Source organism: Lupinus angustifolius, unplaced genomic scaffold (assembly GCF_001865875.1).
Source record: "Lupinus angustifolius cultivar Tanjil unplaced genomic scaffold, LupAngTanjil_v1.0 Scaffold_87_9, whole genome shotgun sequence".
Lineage (NCBI taxonomy): Eukaryota > Viridiplantae > Streptophyta > Magnoliopsida > Fabales > Fabaceae > Lupinus > Lupinus angustifolius.
Genome location: NW_017724317.1, coordinates 1 through 21,494, shown reverse-complemented (window position 1 = coordinate 21,494; position 21,494 = coordinate 1). Strand labels below are relative to the sequence as shown.

The 21,494-nt window shown below is 32.0% G+C and overlaps 2 protein-coding genes across 4 annotated transcripts; one reads left to right on the top strand and one right to left on the bottom strand.

Annotated features, from left to right (window-relative positions):
- The first annotated feature begins 2,202 nt into the window (after positions 1-2,202).
- Positions 2,203-7,574, top strand: LOC109339652 (ankyrin repeat-containing protein At2g01680-like). The gene is made up of 3 exons (XM_019577124.1): positions 2,203-2,704; positions 5,473-5,882; positions 6,574-7,574. Exons 1-3 carry the CDS (start codon positions 2,395-2,397, stop codon positions 7,435-7,437), a joined length of 1,584 nt encoding a protein of 527 aa, XP_019432669.1. The 5' UTR covers positions 2,203-2,394; the 3' UTR covers positions 7,438-7,574.
- Positions 7,575-9,308: 1,734 nt separating this feature from the next.
- LOC109339654 (protein VAC14 homolog) lies at positions 9,309-18,145 on the bottom strand. 3 transcript variants are annotated; one of them, XM_019577128.1, is made up of 20 exons: positions 17,715-18,145; positions 17,505-17,618; positions 17,332-17,397; positions 16,715-16,804; positions 16,508-16,627; positions 16,323-16,351; positions 15,934-16,076; positions 15,761-15,855; positions 15,338-15,424; positions 15,057-15,164; positions 14,828-14,919; positions 14,551-14,632; positions 13,817-13,882; positions 12,803-12,918; positions 12,568-12,688; positions 11,726-11,887; positions 11,449-11,577; positions 11,021-11,089; positions 10,367-10,639; positions 9,309-9,742 (listed from the first exon to the last, which is right to left on the bottom strand). In XM_019577128.1, exons 1-20 carry the CDS (start codon positions 17,802-17,804, stop codon positions 9,656-9,658), a joined length of 2,139 nt encoding a protein of 712 aa, XP_019432673.1. In that variant the 5' UTR covers positions 17,805-18,145; the 3' UTR covers positions 9,309-9,655. The 3 variants fall into 3 exon arrangements, with proteins under 3 accessions (XP_019432673.1, XP_019432671.1, XP_019432672.1); XM_019577126.1 differs by having other exon boundaries at positions 14,795-14,919; positions 17,715-18,144; XM_019577127.1 differs by having other exon boundaries at positions 9,309-9,730; positions 14,795-14,919; positions 17,715-18,144.
- Positions 18,146-21,494: the final 3,349 nt, after the last annotated feature.

The following is a 21,494-nucleotide window of genomic DNA, read 5'->3' as shown; positions in this document are numbered from 1 at the left end:
ACATGTTTTACAAAGGGAGATGATGAATATGACTTTTGCTATGGGTTGTTTCAATGCATAAGACCTTCTAACAAAAGCTTTAGAACCTTCTCCATTCAATTATCTTTTACTCAAGTAGGGAGTTGTCAACATCCACACTCTAGTTTGAAGAGAAATGTTGAAATATATTTTGGTATTTTTGGTGTATTGGACTAACATTTAATAAAATCTACTTACCTTTTACATAACAAACAATTATTGTAAATTTAATTTTCAATGATTAAAACATGTGTAAAATAGATTAGCTAATTAGAAGTTATGTGGAATCAAGTCTCTTCTATTTTTCATATAATAGGTTGGTTAATTTCTCCTTAATCCATTCATTATAATCATTTCAACATTCATTCAATTAATGAAAATATACATCTTTTTATTATTCTTTGATTTCTAATAGAATTCTTCAAAGAAATATATGTAAAGGAGAGAACTCACATATTATAATTGATAGCATGTGGTCTGATGTGATTTAATGAAATTAATAAGGAGTTCATACAGTGTAGTAATTTCTAAATATATAATTATCCTCTTGTTGGATTTCTATGTTAAAGTTTGTTCCCTAAAAATGATATTAATTGAAAGAAATAATTACATAATTTTACCCAAAAAAACATACTCGACAAAATTAGTTCCTTATTAAGGTACGAGAATATATTCTGAATTAACCCAAAAAATATCATATAATGATAAATAAAATATAGATCCGAAATAGCTACATTAAACAAAAAGTCTATGTAAGCTATCCATAGCCTTTAGTGTTTCTTCATATTTTATTTTAAATTATTTACCATTGCCCATCCTTTACACTAAATGTGTTAATGGAGGTCAAGAAGGATGTGTATTGCGCCCAGAGTCAGCCCAAACATATTAGTTTAATTTTTTAATTCTATCTTTATTATTTATTTATTATCTCAACTAAATTCACTAACTACTTATCAATGATGATTACTAATTAGATAGAAAAATATTTAAAAATGTAGCTAAATCTTATCAAACTATTTAATAACATCTTTAATTTTTTATATAGAACATCTTTGAAAACAAATACTTATATAAAAATACGGGTTATGATGGTTTGAGAATAATGTGTCACGTCTTAGTTTTAAAGTTTGGTTGTGACAAGAACACGCAGCCGCAAGACGACGAGAAATTAAGACAGTGGAATTTGTCGTATAGCAAGAATCTATTGATGAAGTGAATGCTATCCCCACACGTATTTCTCTTTGTAAAGAAAGTTAAACAAAGAGCAAATTACATCATAAATTAGATCAAATGCTCTTACAAATGTTGGTGATGATGAACAAAAGGTTAAGAATTTGATTTGTGTTAATGACAATTATTGGAGAAATAACCATATATATTAGTGATTAATTCTCCTCTAGTAAAAGAATATCATTGATAGTACAAAAAATTATTTCTTTTTTTATATATCGATTCCCTAATATTTCCCCATCATTATACTAAGTAGCTTAAAGGAAAAGTAAATGTAATTATTTTCTGGAATAAATGAATAATATTTTAATGAGAATGGTAGTAAGTAGTAACTATAACTAAAGTAAAAACACAAGGGAATTACAGTAATTCAATTGAAAATAAATAAATTTAAAGAAAAAAAAATGCATATACACTCCAAAAGCTTTTTATATAATGGTTGCATCACTAATACCGTTAAGGGTGAGAAACTAATCTACTAACACTCCTAACAAATATTGCTATTAGGAATTGAACCTTTGATTTTAGATTATCTTAAAGATAGATATAATGAGACCTTACACTACTAAATCATCGTATTTTTAATTGTTTACATCATTGATATTTAATACCAGTATTGACTCTCTAAATATAATATGAGTAATAATAATACAAAAAATAAAACAAAAATGAAAGAATGAAAGATATATTTACTTATATTCCACTATGACTCCACTCCTCTCAAACCCATTCATTATGATCACAATTTAAATGAATTAATTATTCTGAAAAAATATGCACCTATTTATAGGGTAAGAATTTTATATATAATTAATATATTATTTACCACTCATTTTCATATATTATTAACATTTAAATAAAAATAATATAAATGAATAATAATGATACATTAATTATGTATAAATTATTTTTACACGGTCTGTATAATAGTTATTTTGCACTCAAAACAAATCATAATTTAGATTGCAATGGAGAACCACCACATGTTCCATTCTCATTAATTTCATTGGTTCAGAGAGACACCCCCAGAACAAAAGTTTCACAGTTTCACCTTTTTCATATTTCCTTCTCATCTGGGTTTTGTTGTATAAGAATGAATGTTTCACAAACAAAAAAGGGTTGAGCTGAAACACTGAAATATTCTGAATGATGGAGTCTAAGGCTATGAATATGAGGTTCATAACCCACCAATCAATATTCTCTATGGTTCAATCTGGTGACCTTGATGGGTTGAGGAAACTAGTGGAACAGTTGAGTAAAGAATCATCAATATCAGTTTCTAATGTGATGTCACTTCAGAATGATTCTGGAGAAACTCCTCTGTATATAGCTGCAGAGCATAATATGGTTGAAATGTTAAGGTTCTTGCTCAATTTGTGTGACTTTGAGGTTGTTAAGATTAGGTCCAAGTCTGATATGAACCCTTTTCATGTTGCAGCTAAGCTTGGCCATCTAGGTTTGTATTTATTCTACTTGTTCCTTTTATTTTGAGCTTAGATTGGGAGTGTTTCTGGGATGAGTTTAGATTGACTCAAATATAGTGAGTCTAATACATTAATCAAGTCACTTGCTTAGGCCCCATAATTACATACTAAGGACAACAATTTTTTCACTAGTTATCTCACTAATTACCCTTCAACCGGTGAACAAGGATCCTCTATCCCAAAAGAATCACGTCTCTATATCCCTATCCAATAGAATTATATCAAATAATATAAAATATTACTTTATGTTTTTATAACTTTCTCTCAATTAAATGATACTACCCCACAAGTTAATAATCAATATTAGTGTAATAAGATTGGTTGACATTAAGGATAGAAACAAGTTAGGCCACTTAACACTGGTCTAGTACTTAGCCCATGACAAGTCAGACCAAACCCTTTTAATAAATATGTTAGACTCAAACTTCTAAAATATTGAACTTAAATAGGTCAAGTACAAGCTTCTTAAAAAGTTTATTAAGTCTAATATACCGACATATATAATTTAATTATATATTTATCTAATTATTTTATATAATATATATGAAATAAATAAAATATATGAATCATAGAGAGTTTGAAATGTTAGATTTGTCAATTAAGATTGACCAATTAGTCTATTTAAAGATAAACTTATTACCATATTTGAAGATTTATTGAACTATTTAAAAATGTTTTACATTATAACGGATTTTTAAATAGGTTAATGTCAGACTTTTAAATAGGTCAGACCTATGCTTAAAAAAAACTTATACAAACAAGCATATTAAGCATATGTTACAATATTTTAAACTTATTATGCCCATTTAAGCCAAGGTATAACCTTACTTGTTTCCATCCTTAGTTGACATGGTATATAAAATTAAATGTAGATATTATTCTCCACTAAATAGTAAGTTGAAGAAATAAAAAGCTAAAGCAAAAATATATTTTATAGTATATATTTCATAATGAATAGTGTTAATATAAACATATTATCCATGTTATTTAATTTATTTAAGTGAATAAGCCTTATTACTTGATTATACAAAAAGTATAACCCAATGCATAACCTGAACTTGATGTGAACAAACATTGGGTCTATTTGTAGAACTCAAATAATTTGCAATCAGCTTTGGTTCGGGATGAATGTTGAAGACCTATATAGATTGCTATGAATAGAACAACGGTTAACTTTAAATTAATCATACAAAGTTTAAGTATCTTCTTGATGGAAGTTTATATAATTGATATTAATTCATTTAGCGCTAAGTCAACTGTGTTCATTCAGCTTCCATTGTTTCATAGCTTTTGAACTTAGAATTTAAAAATATTAAAAACCTTTTTCAAGATATTCTTATGGCATCCCATGTCATTTCTGCAAATAATAAATAGTTCAAATGATTTATGTAACCATAATGAGGCAACATATATGGCCAAAGTTACCATCTTGATCTCGAGTTTTGTGAATTTGTTTCAACTTCAATATATATGATTTTCTCATTTATTATATATATATATATATATATATATCCATGTTTTTTATATTAATTTCATAAGTCCTTTCGAACTGTGGTACACGATACAGTAAATTCGATATATGGTAAATAAGAGAGAATTCTGCAATTGTATTCATCGTAGCGAGTTCGTCGTAAATTGTTTTTCATAAAATTAATGTATTGCATATTGAATTCACTGAACCACGTAACCCGATCCGGATACTGGTAGACTCGCCAATCCCATTTTCTTTATTTTTATTTATAAGAAACTATCGGTTATAAATTAACCGAGGGTCAATTCTTGCACAGTTGCACCTGAATCATGAATTAGTGTGGATGTGCCTTCTTCAAAGGTGCCCCTCCTCCAAACTCTCTAATATGCTTTCAAAATGTTTAGCTGTTGGAGTCATAAGAGGTCTGATGATTAAAGTAAATGAGTTTAAGGAATAGAGTGAATGAGACATATAAACAAAGAGTTATAAGGTGGTTTGATAGTTATGAGTGAAATGAAGGAGATTGAGAGTTCGAATCTCGCCCATAACAAATACTATCATACTAACAATTGTCTATAAAAAAAATGCTTAGCTCTGTTTTAAATGTCATGGTTCTCATGTGGATACATTTAAGTTTTAAGCACAGTAGAGAGTTGAACATTGGCTTATAAACTTTTAATAATAAATGGTACTCCTGGCTGCAACTTTGATTATAGTTTTTGTAGATAAAGTCCTACAAAAGTAGAAATCAGTGCTAGTGAAGTATGATCATGTTCCAACTGTATATTCTTACCGAAATGCTGGTGATACTAAAGGATTTCAATTTAAGTTGCATGGCACAGTTTGATATATCATATAAAAATATAAACAATGAAGTAATTAAATCATTACATAAAAGCAATATTCACAATGTTCTAACTACAAGATTTCATTAACACTCCATAAAGTATCTCTAGTAAGCAAAACCATAAAAGGTGCATAATTCAAAGGGAGTGAAGTATTACTGTATCATTTAGTAGCAAATGGAAGCGCTTAAGAGTAAAACATGGCATTTAGCATACGCTTATGATATGTACTTCACTAAAGTTAGGTTCATGAGAACCATTTTAGAGTAGGCATGCATCACTTTTTTGGTACTACCAAGAGTATCCCTTACCCTATGCGTAAGGAACTAATCCTCTTCGGGATGCGTAGCTGCCCCTCCCAACAAGTGTCATTCCCAGGAATCTAACGCTTGACCTTTTGGTCTTTTTGTCAATCTTTTTCCAGATATTGTTAGGGAGATTTCGAGTACTTGGCCTGAGGTTTGTCAGTTATGTGACTCCAAAAACACTAGTCCCTTATATTCAGCTGCTGAACAGGGCCATTTGGATGTGGTGAATGCTATCTTGGATACTAATGTGAGTTCCATGATGATAGTTAGGAAAAATGGGAAAACTGCATTGCACAATGCTGCTAGGTATGGCATCATTCGTATCGTAAAGGAACTTATCGCGCGAGATCCAGGAATAGTGTGCATCAAGGATAAAAAGGGTCAAACTGCACTGCATATGGCTGTTAAAGGCCAGAGCAGTTCACCGGTGGAGGAGGTATTACTAGCTGATCCTACTATATTGAATGAACTCGATAAGAAGGGTAATACAGCTCTTCACATGGCTACTAGGAAATGCCGTTCACAGGTTAGACTGACACTGTATTGAACCATTGTTATAGAATTTTTTACAATGTTTGTTGTAGGATTATTAAAATTCTTGTCATTTTATATGATGCATTTTCCAAGTCAGAAATCATTCAATTCTTGTAATAAGAGCATGCTATAACATGTGAAGATCTTACATGTTGCATCAGCTAGCAATAGAAGTTCATACTTTCAATTTATATATATGCATTGAAGTCCATTTGGAGAAGGAATTCAGTTTTCCTTAAAAAGAATTATGATTGTAGATAACTTGGAACTTAAGGGGTGTTGGTCCTGTGACATTGTATGCTAGTAAAGTAGTAAGAATATCAAATATCAAATCACCAATCTTTGATTTTAAGGAATGAGTAATGGAAAGTTAACCTATGGTTTACAATGAATCATACATGTGATTGTATATCTCCTAACTGTCCTCATGCAATATGAGTTGACATTGTAATGGAAGAGAACAAAAAATTGAGCGTTTCTTATCACAACCCTTTTTCGTCGCAGAAGTATTTACCGGTTCACCAAGGAAATATGTTGGTCTAACAGAAACAATTAGAGGTTTTAAACTGATTCTTTCTCGAGAGTTATTAATGAACAAAATGAAAGAACTTGTTTCTTCATTTTATGTTTATATTTTTATAATATTTTATGCCTTTGCTGGCCCATGATTCTCCTTTTTTCAGATAGTGAACTTTTTGCTAAGCTATACAGCTATGGACATAAATGCTATCAATAGGCATCAAGAAACAGCCTTGGATTTGGCATATAAACTACCATATGGAGATTCATCTTTTGAAATCAAGGAAGCACTTGCAGAATATGGTGCTAAGTATGCCAGGCATGTTGGCAAATTAGATGAGGCCATGGAACTCAAAAGAACTGTGAGTGATATAAAGCATGAAGTACAATCACAACTTGTACAAAATGAAAAAACCCACCGGCGAGTTTCAGGTATAGCTAAGGAATTGAAGAAACTTCATAGAGAAGCAGTTCAGAACACCATTAATTCTGTTACATTAGTTGCTGTCCTTTTTGCCTCAATTGCATTCATAGCAATATTCAATTTGCCAGGTCAATATATTAAGACAGGATCTGAGACAGGAGAGTCTAATATCGCTAATCATATCGGTTTCAAAGTTTTCGTTCTCTTGAATTCTACTTCCCTTTTCATTTCCCTTGCAGTTGTTGTAGTCCAAATCACTTTGGTAGCTTGGGACACAAGGGCTCAAAAGCAGATTGTATCAGTGATCAATAAGCTGATGTGGGCTGCATGTGCATGCACTTGTGCAGCTTATCTTGGAATAGCTTTTGAGGTTGTTGGAAAACAAACATGGATGGCTGTTACCATTACACTTCTGGGAGTTCCAATTCTTGTTGGGACACTTGCATGCTTGTGCTACTTTGTTTTTAAACAACATTTCGGGAGTTTCCGCAACAACAGGATCAAGAGGGCGAGTGGGAGCAAATCTTTCTCATGGTCTTACTCTGCACATATATCAGAATTGGATGAATATGATTCTGATATTGACAGGATCTATGCTTTGTAACTTGTAAGCCAAGCATCATAACAGCACTGTTTCAACCTTCTAACTGAAACATATCCATCTATAGAGGTTATTGTGTGAAAATGTAATGGTAAGAATTCTGATATAGTAATACATTGGTTCAACATGTAATTCACTAGTTAAACTACATACAAATTAAATTATATATACTATAATAAATTTATAAATGTAAATATTATTATTTATAATATAGAACTAAATTATTATGGTTCTATGGCGTTGATTAATACATCATTTAAAACATAAAATTTTTCCACTGCACTATCAATGTAATTGTCTTATTGTATTGGTATGAGGACCCATTGGTTTTTCTATTGAACCGGGTTGTATGGTATGATAATTATAATGACCTCTAGGATTGCTAATATATGTAATTGTTTTTCAGAATCAGTACTCTGATGTATATTTATGTATACGGACGAAGATATGGAGGTGATGAAACTTGGTTTAGGATTTTTAAAATTTTGTTTGCCAATAGGACTAATGTAATATTTATGGAAATCTTAAGGTACTAAAAATATTTCTTCTTCCAAAGGTGGACAGGAAATGATATAAAATAATATCATTTTATCTTATTTTTTTAAATCGGAATAATATTATTTCGCTGAGTTGACAAAACTTTCAAACATCAAATTATCATGTGGGATCACATGTTAAGTTAATGTTTCACGTCAGCGATTCTTTTAACATTAACCGATAAGAAATAATATACTAAAAATAATAATTTAAATTTATTAGGGACTCCACACTAAAATAATCCAAATACTTAATTACTCTTTATGTATATGAGAAAGTACGAAGAAAAAAAGGTACACTGCTAGAGTTTGATTTCAGGACACTTTTATTATTTTTTGGTTATGACACTTTTATTATTTTTTGGTTATGACACTATTATTATTTACTATATAACACGAAAATGAATTATCCCTTTGTTCTAAATTTTCACCTACCTTGCGCCATGTAGGAGACAAGAGAAGCACCGTGTTATAATGAATTATTAAAACATCAAGTATTTTGACAGTGTATTGAAGTTATTAAGATATATGTGAAAAAATTTCAAATGACATTCAATTATCTTATTCCACTTACATTAATACAATTTATTTAACAGATTATACACTTTACTAAAGAACTGCTTATTGCTTAATCTTATAATCTTAAACTAGTGTTGTACCCGTGCTAATGTTGCCAATAAATTACGTTATAACCCTCCAGAATATTAACCTCCATTGACTAAATACATTTGTCACACATTATAAGGTAATGATGTACCAGCTATGTGGACATTCACAACATGGTGGGGCTATTATGGTCATAACCATTACTTCAACATGAGACATTACTTAAAAGGAAATATAACATGTGTAACTTGAAACAACTATTCATTTATCTTCATTCTAAACTTCAAGCTTACTATATTGGTATTACCAATATAAAGCCCTATTGAATCCCCAAGATCGAAGGTTCGACTCCTAAGAGTAAAACTTATTGAGATAGACAGCCACGAACCCTGAAAGGGATCAATTTCTAACCCAAAAAGGTAAAGGGATGTCTTTGGTAATACCAAAAAATATTGTTATTACTATTTACAATTACAAATGGCTTATGTGGGATAAGGTTACAGGTGATAGAGGCGCGTGTGGAAGATGAAATATCATGCTATTAATCAATTTGATACGTGAGGTTACAAAAAACGTCAATTAATCTCTTACCTTCGCACATCACTCATTTTGTCCCTGTGAGAAACCTTATAAATTTCTGTCAAAGAAGTAATGAACAAATTGAATGATAATATAAAAAGTTGTAAGGAGCCAAATTGACCAGGAGAAAAAAATCACTTTTTACTCCCAATATACAAAATTAAGTAGCTTATTATATTATAAAGTGGCAGTAAATAAGTAACAGATAAAGCAAATGCAACTTTTCTAAATGAAATATCCCCTCTACTCCCACATGGTTTTCAACAAAAACAACAGAACCATGTGGGTTATCTCTTTTACATGGTCAAAACAATAGAGCTCAGCAAAGACCAAGCTTTTATCCTTGATTCCAAAACCCAACCTTCTATGATGAGTACAATAAAACAAGCTACTATGATTTACAATTATACAAATCAATATCCCATCCTATTCAGAGTTCACATTGCACTATGATCAGTGCACAAATAAGACTAAAATATGAGCAAGAAGCAACATTTTTGCTACCCTGGGCCTCTTTTTGATGATCTTGAAGTAGCAACATCACTCAATGGTGGTTCTTCCTGTTTTTGTGCATTCTGCATATAGTGCTGAAATGTTTAAGTATTAACACCAGAAAACAGAACTAAGCAAAAAGATGACTGCATTGTGAAGTACAAATATACCAGTTAGCAGCATGACGATGCTATTATATAAAAAAAGGGTGGCCTAGTGCACGAAGCTCCCACTTAGTGGGGCCTCATGAGGGTAGATGTGTGCAGCCTTACTCCTGCAAGTGGAGAGGTTGTTTTCAGAATTCGAACCTGTGACCTCATGATCAGTAAGCAACAACCTTATTGTTGTGTCAAACTCATCTTAGATTACCAATAATATTGATTACCGCTAGTGGTAATGAAATTTTTTTGGTAACATAAAAGTTTAGATTAGGTGAAGACACACCCACTGCAAGGCCAGGGAAAACCACCAACCTCCATGAGGATTCATTTATAGTGGAATTCACATATCACCTACCGAGGGAAATATGCGAATCGAACCCAAGCTACATTCCTAGCCCTGTTACCTAATATTGTGCAAATATAGAACTACTAAAATAATATCTGAAGAATAAGGCTTGTTAAGTAATGCTAAAACAGGCACTCTCCATTGTCTAATCTTTCTTGAAACCGTGATAAAAGAAAATAAAAATCAACTTGTGGTATGAAGAAGTCAGCAACCTTTGGTAATGACGCAGAATTTTTGCTTGACAGTGCCTGTGTTTTCCAGTGCACATGATGCTGGTGCTGCATTTGCTTAAACTGTTGTAGCCTCGCAGCGAAATTTATACCATTATGTGAGTTTCCACCATCCACAGTCATGTTACCATCCTCAGTGTGATGAAGAAATTGGTAGGGATTCCCAGAGGATATTCTCTTTGACTGCTCACCATTGAAAGGATATGATGGCACCGCTTTTAAACGAGTTTTTAGTATCTTAAAAGCAGGGCTTTGCTGCATAATGGAATAGAACAGTGTCAAAGTAACAACAAACCACACACACACATATATATATAATTTCCTAGATTTGTTACATTCCACAAGAATTAGAAACATTAAGTTATACAACCTAATTAGGTAATTACCGCTATTTTTCCTTTTGCTATAACTACCAAATATCTAGATCAAATGGATAGAAACAAAAACTATATAATAAATAGCTTTATTAAGAAGGTAGAAACATGCAAAGATCGATGTTGTAAGCAATGTAAAAAGTCTAAGAAATCGTCTCACACCAAAGGTTGACGTTGAATCACCACTGGTACAAGGACTAGGATATGCATGCCTAAATAACATTTGATATGGTTAAAAGAAATTGTAAACAATTGCATATACCTGAGGAAGCAACATCAGTAGACCATATAATGTTTTGAACAACCATACATATCTTCCAGGTTCGAGAAGCTGCAAAATTAAACAATGGTTCGATCTTTATTAACAGTACAAATCTTCATTTCATTTACTAGAGTAAGTCTATAAAAATAATCATAAATGACTATATCAGAAGTATATGTAAATGTTTAGACTCTTGAAGTTTTCACCCAAACAGGCACCATTAGAATTTCAAATGGGTCCTACACTCATACAGATTAAAATAGTAGTTCAGCCAGGCATAAAAGACAACACTAATGATCTTCAGCCTTAATCACCACAAACACAAAATCACAGCTCCATATTAATCAAGTTCACAGAATAATTACGAAATATATTATATTACAAGACTATAGCATGTCTTGATGAATCACGCTATCTCAGTTAAGTACCTGCAATCTAAGACATGTGAATGTTGGAGTCTCCAGCAAGCGAATCAATTTATCCAACTGGACTAAAAATTTGGTATTAATATCCTCTTCTCCAAGAGAATGAATCACAACACTTGCATGCTGGTACGTCTGTCAAGGAACTTAATTTATATTACAAAAAATACGGGAACAATCCAAATAAAGCTAAGCTACAATCAATATCAACAAATATGTGTCTATGTGTGCAATAAGAGACTTAAAATTAAAACTAAACATCAAAACCCAGTTAGCTGCATACCTGAGCTAATAAGCAAAGACTTAAAATTGCCATTGGAGAATGGCACCATGAGGCATACAAAGAAACATACAAATCCTTCCCCGCGGGATTTACCAACGATTGCTTCAAAAGATCTCGAATTTCAGACAGCTCCCAAGATGTAAGTAAGATCAAATTCAAAGCCTGAAAATTTTTTATACAGGAGAAAGAAAAAATCAATAAAGATGAATACCAATCCACCACACTGGATTGTAAAGGTCGGGCTCATAATAACGGAAAAATAAATACAGCAATAAACAAAAAGACAACTGTACATATTTTGAAAATAACAAGTTGGAACTGTGGACCACAACATATAGGCATAGAACTGGTTACACGTGGTCAAGCAAAAAAAGGCTCTGAATTTAACATATATTTGATATAATATTCTTTTTATAGTTGAAGTTAAGTATATCATAACTGAGTGAAGCCTACAACTCTACAAGACAACATTTATGATTTATGAAAATAGTGATTGCACTTAATATTGTCAAAGAAACAACCAGCAGGATTAGGCAATGAATCAAAATCAATTTCATTAGTGTACAACACAGCCAACCAGGAAGTAGGTCTGTCATCCAACAATAAAGTTCTTATAGGGCTTCTCGTGTTTAAGCACAAAATAAATTAGCTAACAGTGGGAAAAACCTTAGACGTAGACCATAACCTGACCATAGATACAAGCAGATAAATAATATTAACTACATGGCACATGCTTCATGTAGTTGTTCCATTAAAATATTTGTTTTTTTGGGTTCAGTCGGAGATAGACCTAGAGTGTAATGCAGCTTTTTATTTAAGCTCTTGGAAAAGTACTAACCAACCTGAACCATAAGTGATGCAAAATCCAAATCAGATTCCCCTTCAAGTATTGTGGAAAGTTCACGGTAAACTCTCTCAGCATTCAAAAGCACACAAAGCCGACGAATTATCAAAGCACCCCGCCTAGAATATTTTAAAATTAAATTGGATATTAATAAGTGGAAATTAGAAGTAATAAACTTATTTTAGAAAAACAGTATAACATAATAATATATTGGATGACGGAAAAAAACTTACTTCTCCAAAAGGGAATTGTCAACTCGGAAATTGTGTACCAGGAAAACAACAAGCTGCCGAAAGTGCTGAGGATCTTTTGCAATGCATGCATGAACATCGAGAACTAGAAGCACAACCTATTTAGTAAAAAAAATGTGATGAATTACCAGAATTCAAGTGAATTATTGATTTAGACAAAGTGAACTCTGTCACAAATAAAAATAGGTGAAACTACTAAATGATATTTTATTTAGCCTATAGTCAAATCAAAAGGGGTTTTCAAGAAATCTATCTAGGTGTGGGATTTCAGAAAGCCTTCAAACAAATCCAGAAAACATACTCCACTTTTTCCAAGAAAAGAATATATTACTAAGACGAAAGAGAGGGGTACATCGAGGAAGCGAAGGAAACCCTCTTAAATGGGGGAAAACCAGGGGGCCAAAATGGCTAAAAATGCTAACAAAAAGTTGCCATGTTTAGACCTGTAAAAATATTAGACCTCTGAACTTCACTCACCTGTAAATTAACTACCTCTAAGAGAGACTAATGAAAACAGAAAGTGAATCTTTTCTATTAGTTGATACAATGAGAGGAATCCCTATTAATAGAGTATAGACCTAGCCAACACAGCTGGCATACATGTGGCAGTGTAACAAACTTAACTAACTGACTTAGAAGACTTATTTCTCTAATATCGCCCAGCACCGATTATGTGCTAGTGGATGCCAGAGTAAAATTGATGAATGAAACCTACATTGAGAAGACTCAATGAGACTGTAATGCCCACTTACTGAAAGTCTATTAAACCTACACCTAAGGTTGCTATTTACCACTCCAACAACTACTCAGTATTCACTTACAGAAAGCAATTTCTGCCACTTAAACCAGGGTGATTACCCTGGATGTGCTAAGTTGAAAGCATCAGCTTATCTATAAGATTGCCGTGCAAGTAAAACCACATTTGGGCGATGATCTTGAGAAGTAAATGACTTGATGAAAACAAATACAAAATCAGTATAAGGATAACAAGGGTACCGCATCAGATGGATCTGAAAGTGCCTTGACTAGGGTGTCAAATATGTCATCCAGAAATTGCAAAACCTGTTTTAGACATGGAAAGTGAACATAGAGCATGGACACCAAAATTTCTCATTGGCATAAAGTAGATCACACAAGCCTTAACAAAACACTTCAGGTGAACAGAAATAGTAATAACTGGGGTTGGCTTTAATAGAAAAAGTTTTGCAAAATGAAAGTTTATTAAGTGCCATCATAGAATTAAACCAGGTCAAATAATCATTATATGAAATTTTTAATTTCTAGAATAACTTCAAGGAAACTATGCAACCAACCATCAACCACCAATAGAACTAAAGCTCCTAGACAGCCTAATCAAAAACCAATTATGATATAGGGTATCAAAAATAGCTGGTTTCCACATACATAAATATAATAAAAAGAGAAATAATGTATCTCCTGATATAAGGAGATAAGTTATATCCTCCCATCAATAAAATCATGACATGTGTCCTATTTAATTATTTTCTATAAAAATATTTCTAAAACTAAACAAAACAGTACACATGCCATACTTTTATGGGCTGGAGGAGATAAATTATCTCCTGATATGAGGAGATATTTTATTCTCAATAAAAAAAATGGGTCATGAAGTTGAGCTGAAATGACATAGTAGTGGAACTTCAATGGGCATATTAAGAAAGAAGAACTCTGCAGATTTACAACGGCCTAAACTCAAACAATTCAGTCACCTCGGTACGGTATCTGTCTAAAAGGGTTGATATCCAGTGCAAAGCTTCAATTCGAGTAGCCTCCCATTCACTAGATATTTGCCTGATCAGTCAAACCATTCAAAAATCATTCTACAGAAAACACTGTGCTCAACAGAGTTGGCTAAAAAAGGACCCTCCCAATCATTTCCCGATGGCTACTAAGGTGGTCAAACCACTATACAAATCCATAATGTTTCAATTGCAAGTATTACAAAATTCAAACCTAGCCACTTTTCCCAGGTCAGAAAAACTACACCTCCTAGCAATTGAGAGAACTGCTTCTACATCAAACGCTTCAGCCAGATCAGCCTTGATGGCTCGTAGCTCTTCATTGGTATCACGAGCAACCTTACATGAGCCAGAGATTATTTCAAACATACTATGTACATGGAAGGAAGCAATGTAATTTAAAAGGGGAAAAGAGAATAAAAACATCAACAAATGAAAGAGGTGGAAAAAATTAAGTGAAGCGCAAGTAAACCTACCACTCTAATTTTCTCTTCTTTATCTGATATGCAAGGCAAAATGGCTGCAAGAATGACCGCGTAATATGGAACAAGCTGGTCTCCACCGAGTTTGACAAACTCATTTATCTATTAAAATAAGAGACCACACACGAGTCAAATATAATACTAATGAACAAGATAGTAAATAATAATTTTTCTTTAGGTTTACAAAGAAATATTAATTTTCGGAATATGCCAATACCAATCATGAAAACAATAAATACTTGTCCAACAAGTCAAAGCATTGCAGTACGACTTACCCATGTGATTGCTGTTAACCTAGTAAATTCATCTGGAGCACCTGCCCTCTGTACCAATATTTCAGCCATTCGACCATAATCTACAGACTTCAAGAATAGCCTCGGGTCAGAAATGACAAATGAACAAAACATTCTGCTTTGTGTCAAAATAGTAGTTCAAAATGATGCATATCACAGTTGATCAACACTAATGTGAATTAACTGGTATATCAACCGTAGAAGGTGGACTATAGGGAAAATATAAAAGTGGATAATGGCTGAAATATATCTAATTAATGCAGGTAAGAGTAAAATGGTTTCAATAAATTTCTCAGGTATCTAAAAGGAAATGACATTGGCATAGAAGAAAAATGGAGGGTGGAAAATGCCAGAACCCTTATTACTTAAACAGAAGGAGCAAACTACATTACACATGAGCCTTACCGGTGAGTTCTTGATCTCTTGAAGAAACTCTGAAAGAGCTGAATCAGCTTGTTGACGTATTTCATGACTAGAATCACTCAACATATTAAACAAACCTGAGATGTTGAGATATGATTAGGTGGTTAACCTTCAATTTGATGAAGAAAAAAGACTATTCTTTGAAAAATGTTTACCGTCAAGAAAATCAGGAAGAAAGCCCAGCATATCAATATCTGGGACACTGTCCAATACAGTTATCCATCCAACCAAAAACTGGCGGACAAATGGATTTAATACATTCATGCGCTCCCTTAACAGTGGTATAAATTCTTCAATACTGAAGATCAAGAAGAAGAAAAAGAGGGGAATGAGACAACATAAGTTACAGTAAAGTGAAAAGTGAAAGTTGCTTCACTTAGTACAACATTGCTTCACACCTAATGGTGCTTACAACTCTCGCTTATCAGAGCTCTGTTCAAAAACTACATTCACAGATCTATGTACCTACAGCTACAAATCTTTTGAAAACTTAAAGGACTAGATACAGAACATAATATAATATAGACGTGAGAGGATGGAACACCTGAACTGATCACTTTCAGTCACAATATCCTGTTCCAATAAAGGAATGTTTAATCATCAGTTGATCTAAAGAGAGCAGCAATTCAAATTATTGTTAGATCAAATCCCAATTCAGCATATGTTTGATATGTGCATACATGTAAAACCTGCACAAAAGCTTTACTGGAGTTCAGTAGAAACTTATACCTTCACAAGCCGATCTAAGAGGTGAGCAGCACTTTGTACATTGACGTCCGAGTCTGCAGAAAGCTTGCACAAGGCATCAAAGATCTGGTTGAAGAATATAATAAAGTCCCCTCTCACAACCTGTCATAAAATTTAAAGGAAGCACGTTATAGGATAGCAGATGATCAGATTGAAGTTTTAAAAAGGTCAGAACAATCAAATCCTCACCTTAGCTATGTTATATAGTGCTTCGCAAGCATAATAACGAACTCTGCTATCTTGGTCGGAGAAAGAACTTAACACAGGGGGCACAATTTGCTGTCAAGTAAAAGAATTGTATATAGGTAAGAAGGGTAATGAAAAACGTATATATGCGTAGGCTTGTCAAACTCACTCAGCTCAATGTCAAAGTGAAAGGACGATAATATTAATGTATACTTGGAATAATTTCATTCCAAAAGAATACATCACCACTAAATGCTAGCTTGCTAAAATTCGACAAATTTCAGTTCCATTCCATGAGGTTAAGCTCAAAACTTTTGTCTTATTTTCAAACTTTCAAGAAAGTTGGCATGTTTAATAGCTGAAAATTGAACCAATTATTATTCCATGAACAATATCCTTGCATAGTCAATGGGAGTGGGCATAACATTAGACCCATTAACCACTACTAAGCTTCGTATGGATACCAATCATAAAATGAAGTTAGCATAACTTCTGAAATGGAAAGAGTTCAGATTGTATACTATTTTTTTTGGTACATCAGAAATAAAGAAAACTAGAATAAATCAACAAACAAACTTGGAAAAGGGATAAAAGTTTAAAATTAGTGAGCAATCCCTGACCTCAAGATGCTGAGCTGCTTCAGAAGTCAAACCAACAGTGGCTGCAGCTAATCCTATCAATCCTCCCTTCATTGAAAATTATTATAAAAAATAAACTAAAATCACTCAGCATTTGAAGCCAAATTAACTCAGAAAAATTAACATTTTTATTTTAAATAAAATCTTTCTGCTACCTTCCTGTGATTTGCTTGTGATGAATAAGTGAATTCATTAGTCAACAAATTGATAACAGCAGTTATTTTATGATGTTCCCCATTAGTAGCAAGCTGCTTCACTATCCCTTCAACCTATACACAAAAAACATACCCAAAACCCTAAAACCCCAAATTGACTAAAATCAAAAATCAAAAATCACGAAAAACGAAAAGGGGTTAAGGACAAACATCAAGAGCAGCATTCTTTCGCTTCTCATAAAGCTTATCAGCAAGGTTGCGGAGTACGGCTGCCGGAATCACCGTGAGAGCGTCAGCCATGGAAAAACCCACCACTTGATAGAGGAAAAGGAGAGAACTTTAGAAATCAAAATCGTTTTCGGATCTTTTCCTGCTCCAAACGAAACATTTTGATAATTGGGTTTTTGTTTTTCCCTCTCTTTCTCTCACTTTTGAAGGGTCAGAGATGAAATGGAAAGTTCAAATTGTTAGGGGGATAATGATAATGATTGACGTGGAATGCGATTGAGTTGAGGAATTGGAATCCAGATGAATCAGATCTGGTAAAATTCGGGAATTGAAAATTATTTTGAAAACCCTAATATATTTTTTTTTTCTTATTTTATTTTGAAATGTAATGAAACAGATAATTTGTGTTGGTGTATGAACAATGAATTTGGATTTAAATCTAAAGAAGCAATAAAAGGTGGAATATTTGAGTGACTGTAATGTTTCCACTTTCTACCACTAACCAGCTCAAGCTGAGGTTGAAACTTTAGAAAGAGAAATTTTGTACTTAAATTTTAATTAGAATTTTTAATGTATAATATTTTAGTGTTTCTTACCTTAGAAATACTATGACAGTTACATAAATGCCCTCCAATCATACAAAAAATCAATAATTTCATATTTTTATTATAGATCAACTTTTCTTTGTTTATTGTTTTTCTAATTTTCTTTTTTTATGATTTTTTTAAATACCTTTCTTTCTTTATTATTTTGTTGAAAGATAAGTTTTTGTTGTCCACTATTGAATGGTTAGTTTTATCTTCATTTATCTTAGTAATGTTTCCTTTATATGTATGGAGGATAGAATTATCATCATAAATTTATAATAAGCTAACTAAGAAATTATATTCACTTTTCTGTTTTGAAGAGCTTTTTATGATAAATTTATTTATGGAGATAAAAATAAAGGAATGACATATTTTAGTTTCCAATAAAATCATGTCCAGGTGAATGATATAAGTTATTGCTATTTTATTTTATTTTATGTGAAGTTTGATTCAAATACTAAATTATAATTTTGTGTTTATTCAAGTATTATGATATTCTTTTATATATATCGACGGATAATAAAATTTATTGTTATTTTCATTTCCAATAAAATAATGACCTATTTTCATTTCTAATATAAAATCATGATGGATAATATAAATTATTGCTATCTTATTTTACTTTGACTCAAGTACTAAATTATAATCATGGGTTTATTTAAGTGTAACGCTTGTTAAGTATGATATTCCCTTATACATGGATGGATGATATAAGTTTTTGCTGTCTTGATGTCCAATAAAGGAATGACCTATTTTCATTTCCAATGGAAATCATGCCCCAATGGATAATATAAGTTATTATTATCTTATTTAACTTTATGTGAAATTTGACTCAAATACTAAAGAGATAATAAGGTATACAGTGATATTATATGAATTTGATACATATTAATTAACATTATTCTTCAAAAAAAATACAAATAAATGATGAATAATTTATTGACTGTGTATAAATTTTTATACTAACATATTTAATTATCATTTAATCTTTATGTGTAACGCTTGCATAGTATGATATCTTCTTCATTTCTATATTTTTGAAAAGGTAATTACCTATTTTAGTTACTCATGTTTTTCGACCTTACCAGTTTGGTCCTTCAAAATTTGAAAAACTCAAAACAATCCCCAAAAATTTTAAATGTGAGTCAAATTAGTTCTTGTAAGACTAAGATTTCCACTAAGCAAATGGGGTGAATTAGTTGACTTTAAAATATGGCCACTTTTTCTATAAAATCAAGAGTTAAGTGCAGCGGAAAAATTATGCAGAAAAATTAACAAGTAAAAATCAAGAGATAAAGGATAAGAGAGTACACCGATATTTTATAATAGTTCACATTCTTGTCCACCGAATGCTACATCTAGTACTCTTGCAGCACAAGAGATTTCTTCACTAAATTATGAGTTATAATTACAATATCTCACCCTCGATACCTCTATGTACCTTACACATTCACTAATACTTATATCACTCTTGGAAAACACGCTTTCCAATTGACTTTATCACATTTCTTATCACCCTTGTGAAAGAAAGATTTCTGAAATGTCAATGAAGAATTTACAATAAGGGCAGGATTGCCTTTACAAGTTTGGAATGTAATATCATTTGCACTATGATAACTCTTTGTATACTAAGTAATAATGCTCTTATAAGTTTGTAAAACTTTGAAACACTTTACTTCAAGCAACTCAGAAAATTCATTTGAAAGTTTAAGAACAAGTTGCAAAAAATGCAGAAAATATTTTAGAGAATTTTCAGAATTATGTTTGAAAGTTTGTGAGAATTGTCTGAGTTTCAATGCCTTTAAATAGGCTTTCCAACCAGCCATAAAACATCTGTTAAAGGGTAGGAATTGATTGGAATGAAACCATTTCGTTTGGGATGAAAACCATCCATTTTGAAATCTGAAAACCGATGCAACAACTCTCAGTAATCGATTACAACCTTGAGTAGTCGATTACCCAAACTCTTTATTCAACTAGACATTTAAAATTTAATTAGAGTAATCGATTACAGTCTTGAGTAATCAATTACTCAACTTTGCTAATCAGTTACTCACATACAGTAATCGATTACCCTGCACATTTTTTGTTGAGTAACTGATTTTCTCACTTATGTAACTTGTTACTTAGATACGGTAACCTGTTACATACTATTTTTGAAAATTGTTTTGTTTATACTTGAAGTGTTTCAATTTTCTTAAAAAATAGTTTGTACATTACTATTATTGTATATTCGAGAGTATAGGATAGAAGACATATTTAGACTTAGACTAATTTGTCCTGGAGCTTTGTCTTCTTTGTCTTTATAAGTATTCTTCATTTTCTTCTTTTTGGTGATGTTGGTGTCGTCATCAAAACCGTATCAAGGTCAGGAGCAAAGATCTTCTTCACAATCTCCCCTTTTTTGATGATGACAAACCCATATTTTTTGTAACAGTGTAGTTTTATGAGAGCATCATACTTTGAGATATGTTGAGATGACGTGAGTATGCTCCCCTTATTTTGTATGCTCCCCTTTCATTTGGAGTTATGTGCCTGAAAGAAATTTGACAGAAAATACACTTCTCTAAACTTTTCTCCCCCTTTTGACTTCTTCAAAAAGAAGAAAAACCAAGAGTTACCAGCACAAAATATATATATATATACAATAACAAAACAACATAATAGCAAATTTTGTCCAAAAACCATGTTGAAAGGTAATTTTTTGGGGGAAGAGTTGGTTTTCCCCTCTCAACAAATCGTCCTGGCAGTAATGCCAATTTGTTGAAAGCGAAAATTCCCTCAATTCAGTGTGTTTTCTTTTTATTTGATTAAGTAAGTGAACTCAGTTTTATTCTTTGTTCACCATCTCGGTTTTGTTGAAATAAATTCCAACGCCGGTATAATGGTTTCAAGAATATTACAGTTACAACTTACTTTTAATAATCATGTGAATAAGTTATTCCGTCTTTTCCCCATCTCGGCTTTGTTAGAATAAATTCCAACGTCGGTACAATGGTATCGAAACAATCCCCTACTACATAATTATTAAGTACCTTTGAATATCATCTCAGTTTTGTGGAATAAATTCCAACACCAGTTTAATGGTACTCTAATGTACAAAATTGATGAATAGTTAGTTGTTAGAAACAAATAAATAAATAAAGAACAAAAGAATAATAAATTTAAGTGACAT

What these genes read in the sequence shown, in the direction of transcription:
- LOC109339652 (XM_019577124.1), top strand. Translation starts at nt 2,395, where the DNA reads ATGATGGAGTCTAAGGCTATGAATATGAGGTTCATAACCCACCAATCA. An exon ending in AGCTAAGCTTGGCCATCTAG is followed by an intron (nt 2,705 to 5,472) that starts GTTTGTATTTAT and finishes ATCTTTTTCCAG; the next exon opens with ATATTGTTAGGGAGATTTCG. An exon ending in CTAGGAAATGCCGTTCACAG is followed by an intron (nt 5,883 to 6,573) that starts GTTAGACTGACA and finishes TCCTTTTTTCAG; the next exon opens with ATAGTGAACTTTTTGCTAAG.
- LOC109339654 (XM_019577126.1), bottom strand. Translation starts at nt 17,804, where the DNA reads ATGGCTGACGCTCTCACGGTGATTCCGGCAGCCGTACTCCGCAACCTT. An exon ending in TCTTCCTGATTTTCTTGACG is followed by an intron (nt 15,856 to 15,933) that starts GTAAACATTTTT and finishes TCAACATCTCAG; the next exon opens with GTTTGTTTAATATGTTGAGT. An exon ending in AAGAAGAGAAAATTAGAGTG is followed by an intron (nt 14,920 to 15,056) that starts GTAGGTTTACTT and finishes GGCTCATGTAAG; the next exon opens with GTTGCTCGTGATACCAATGA.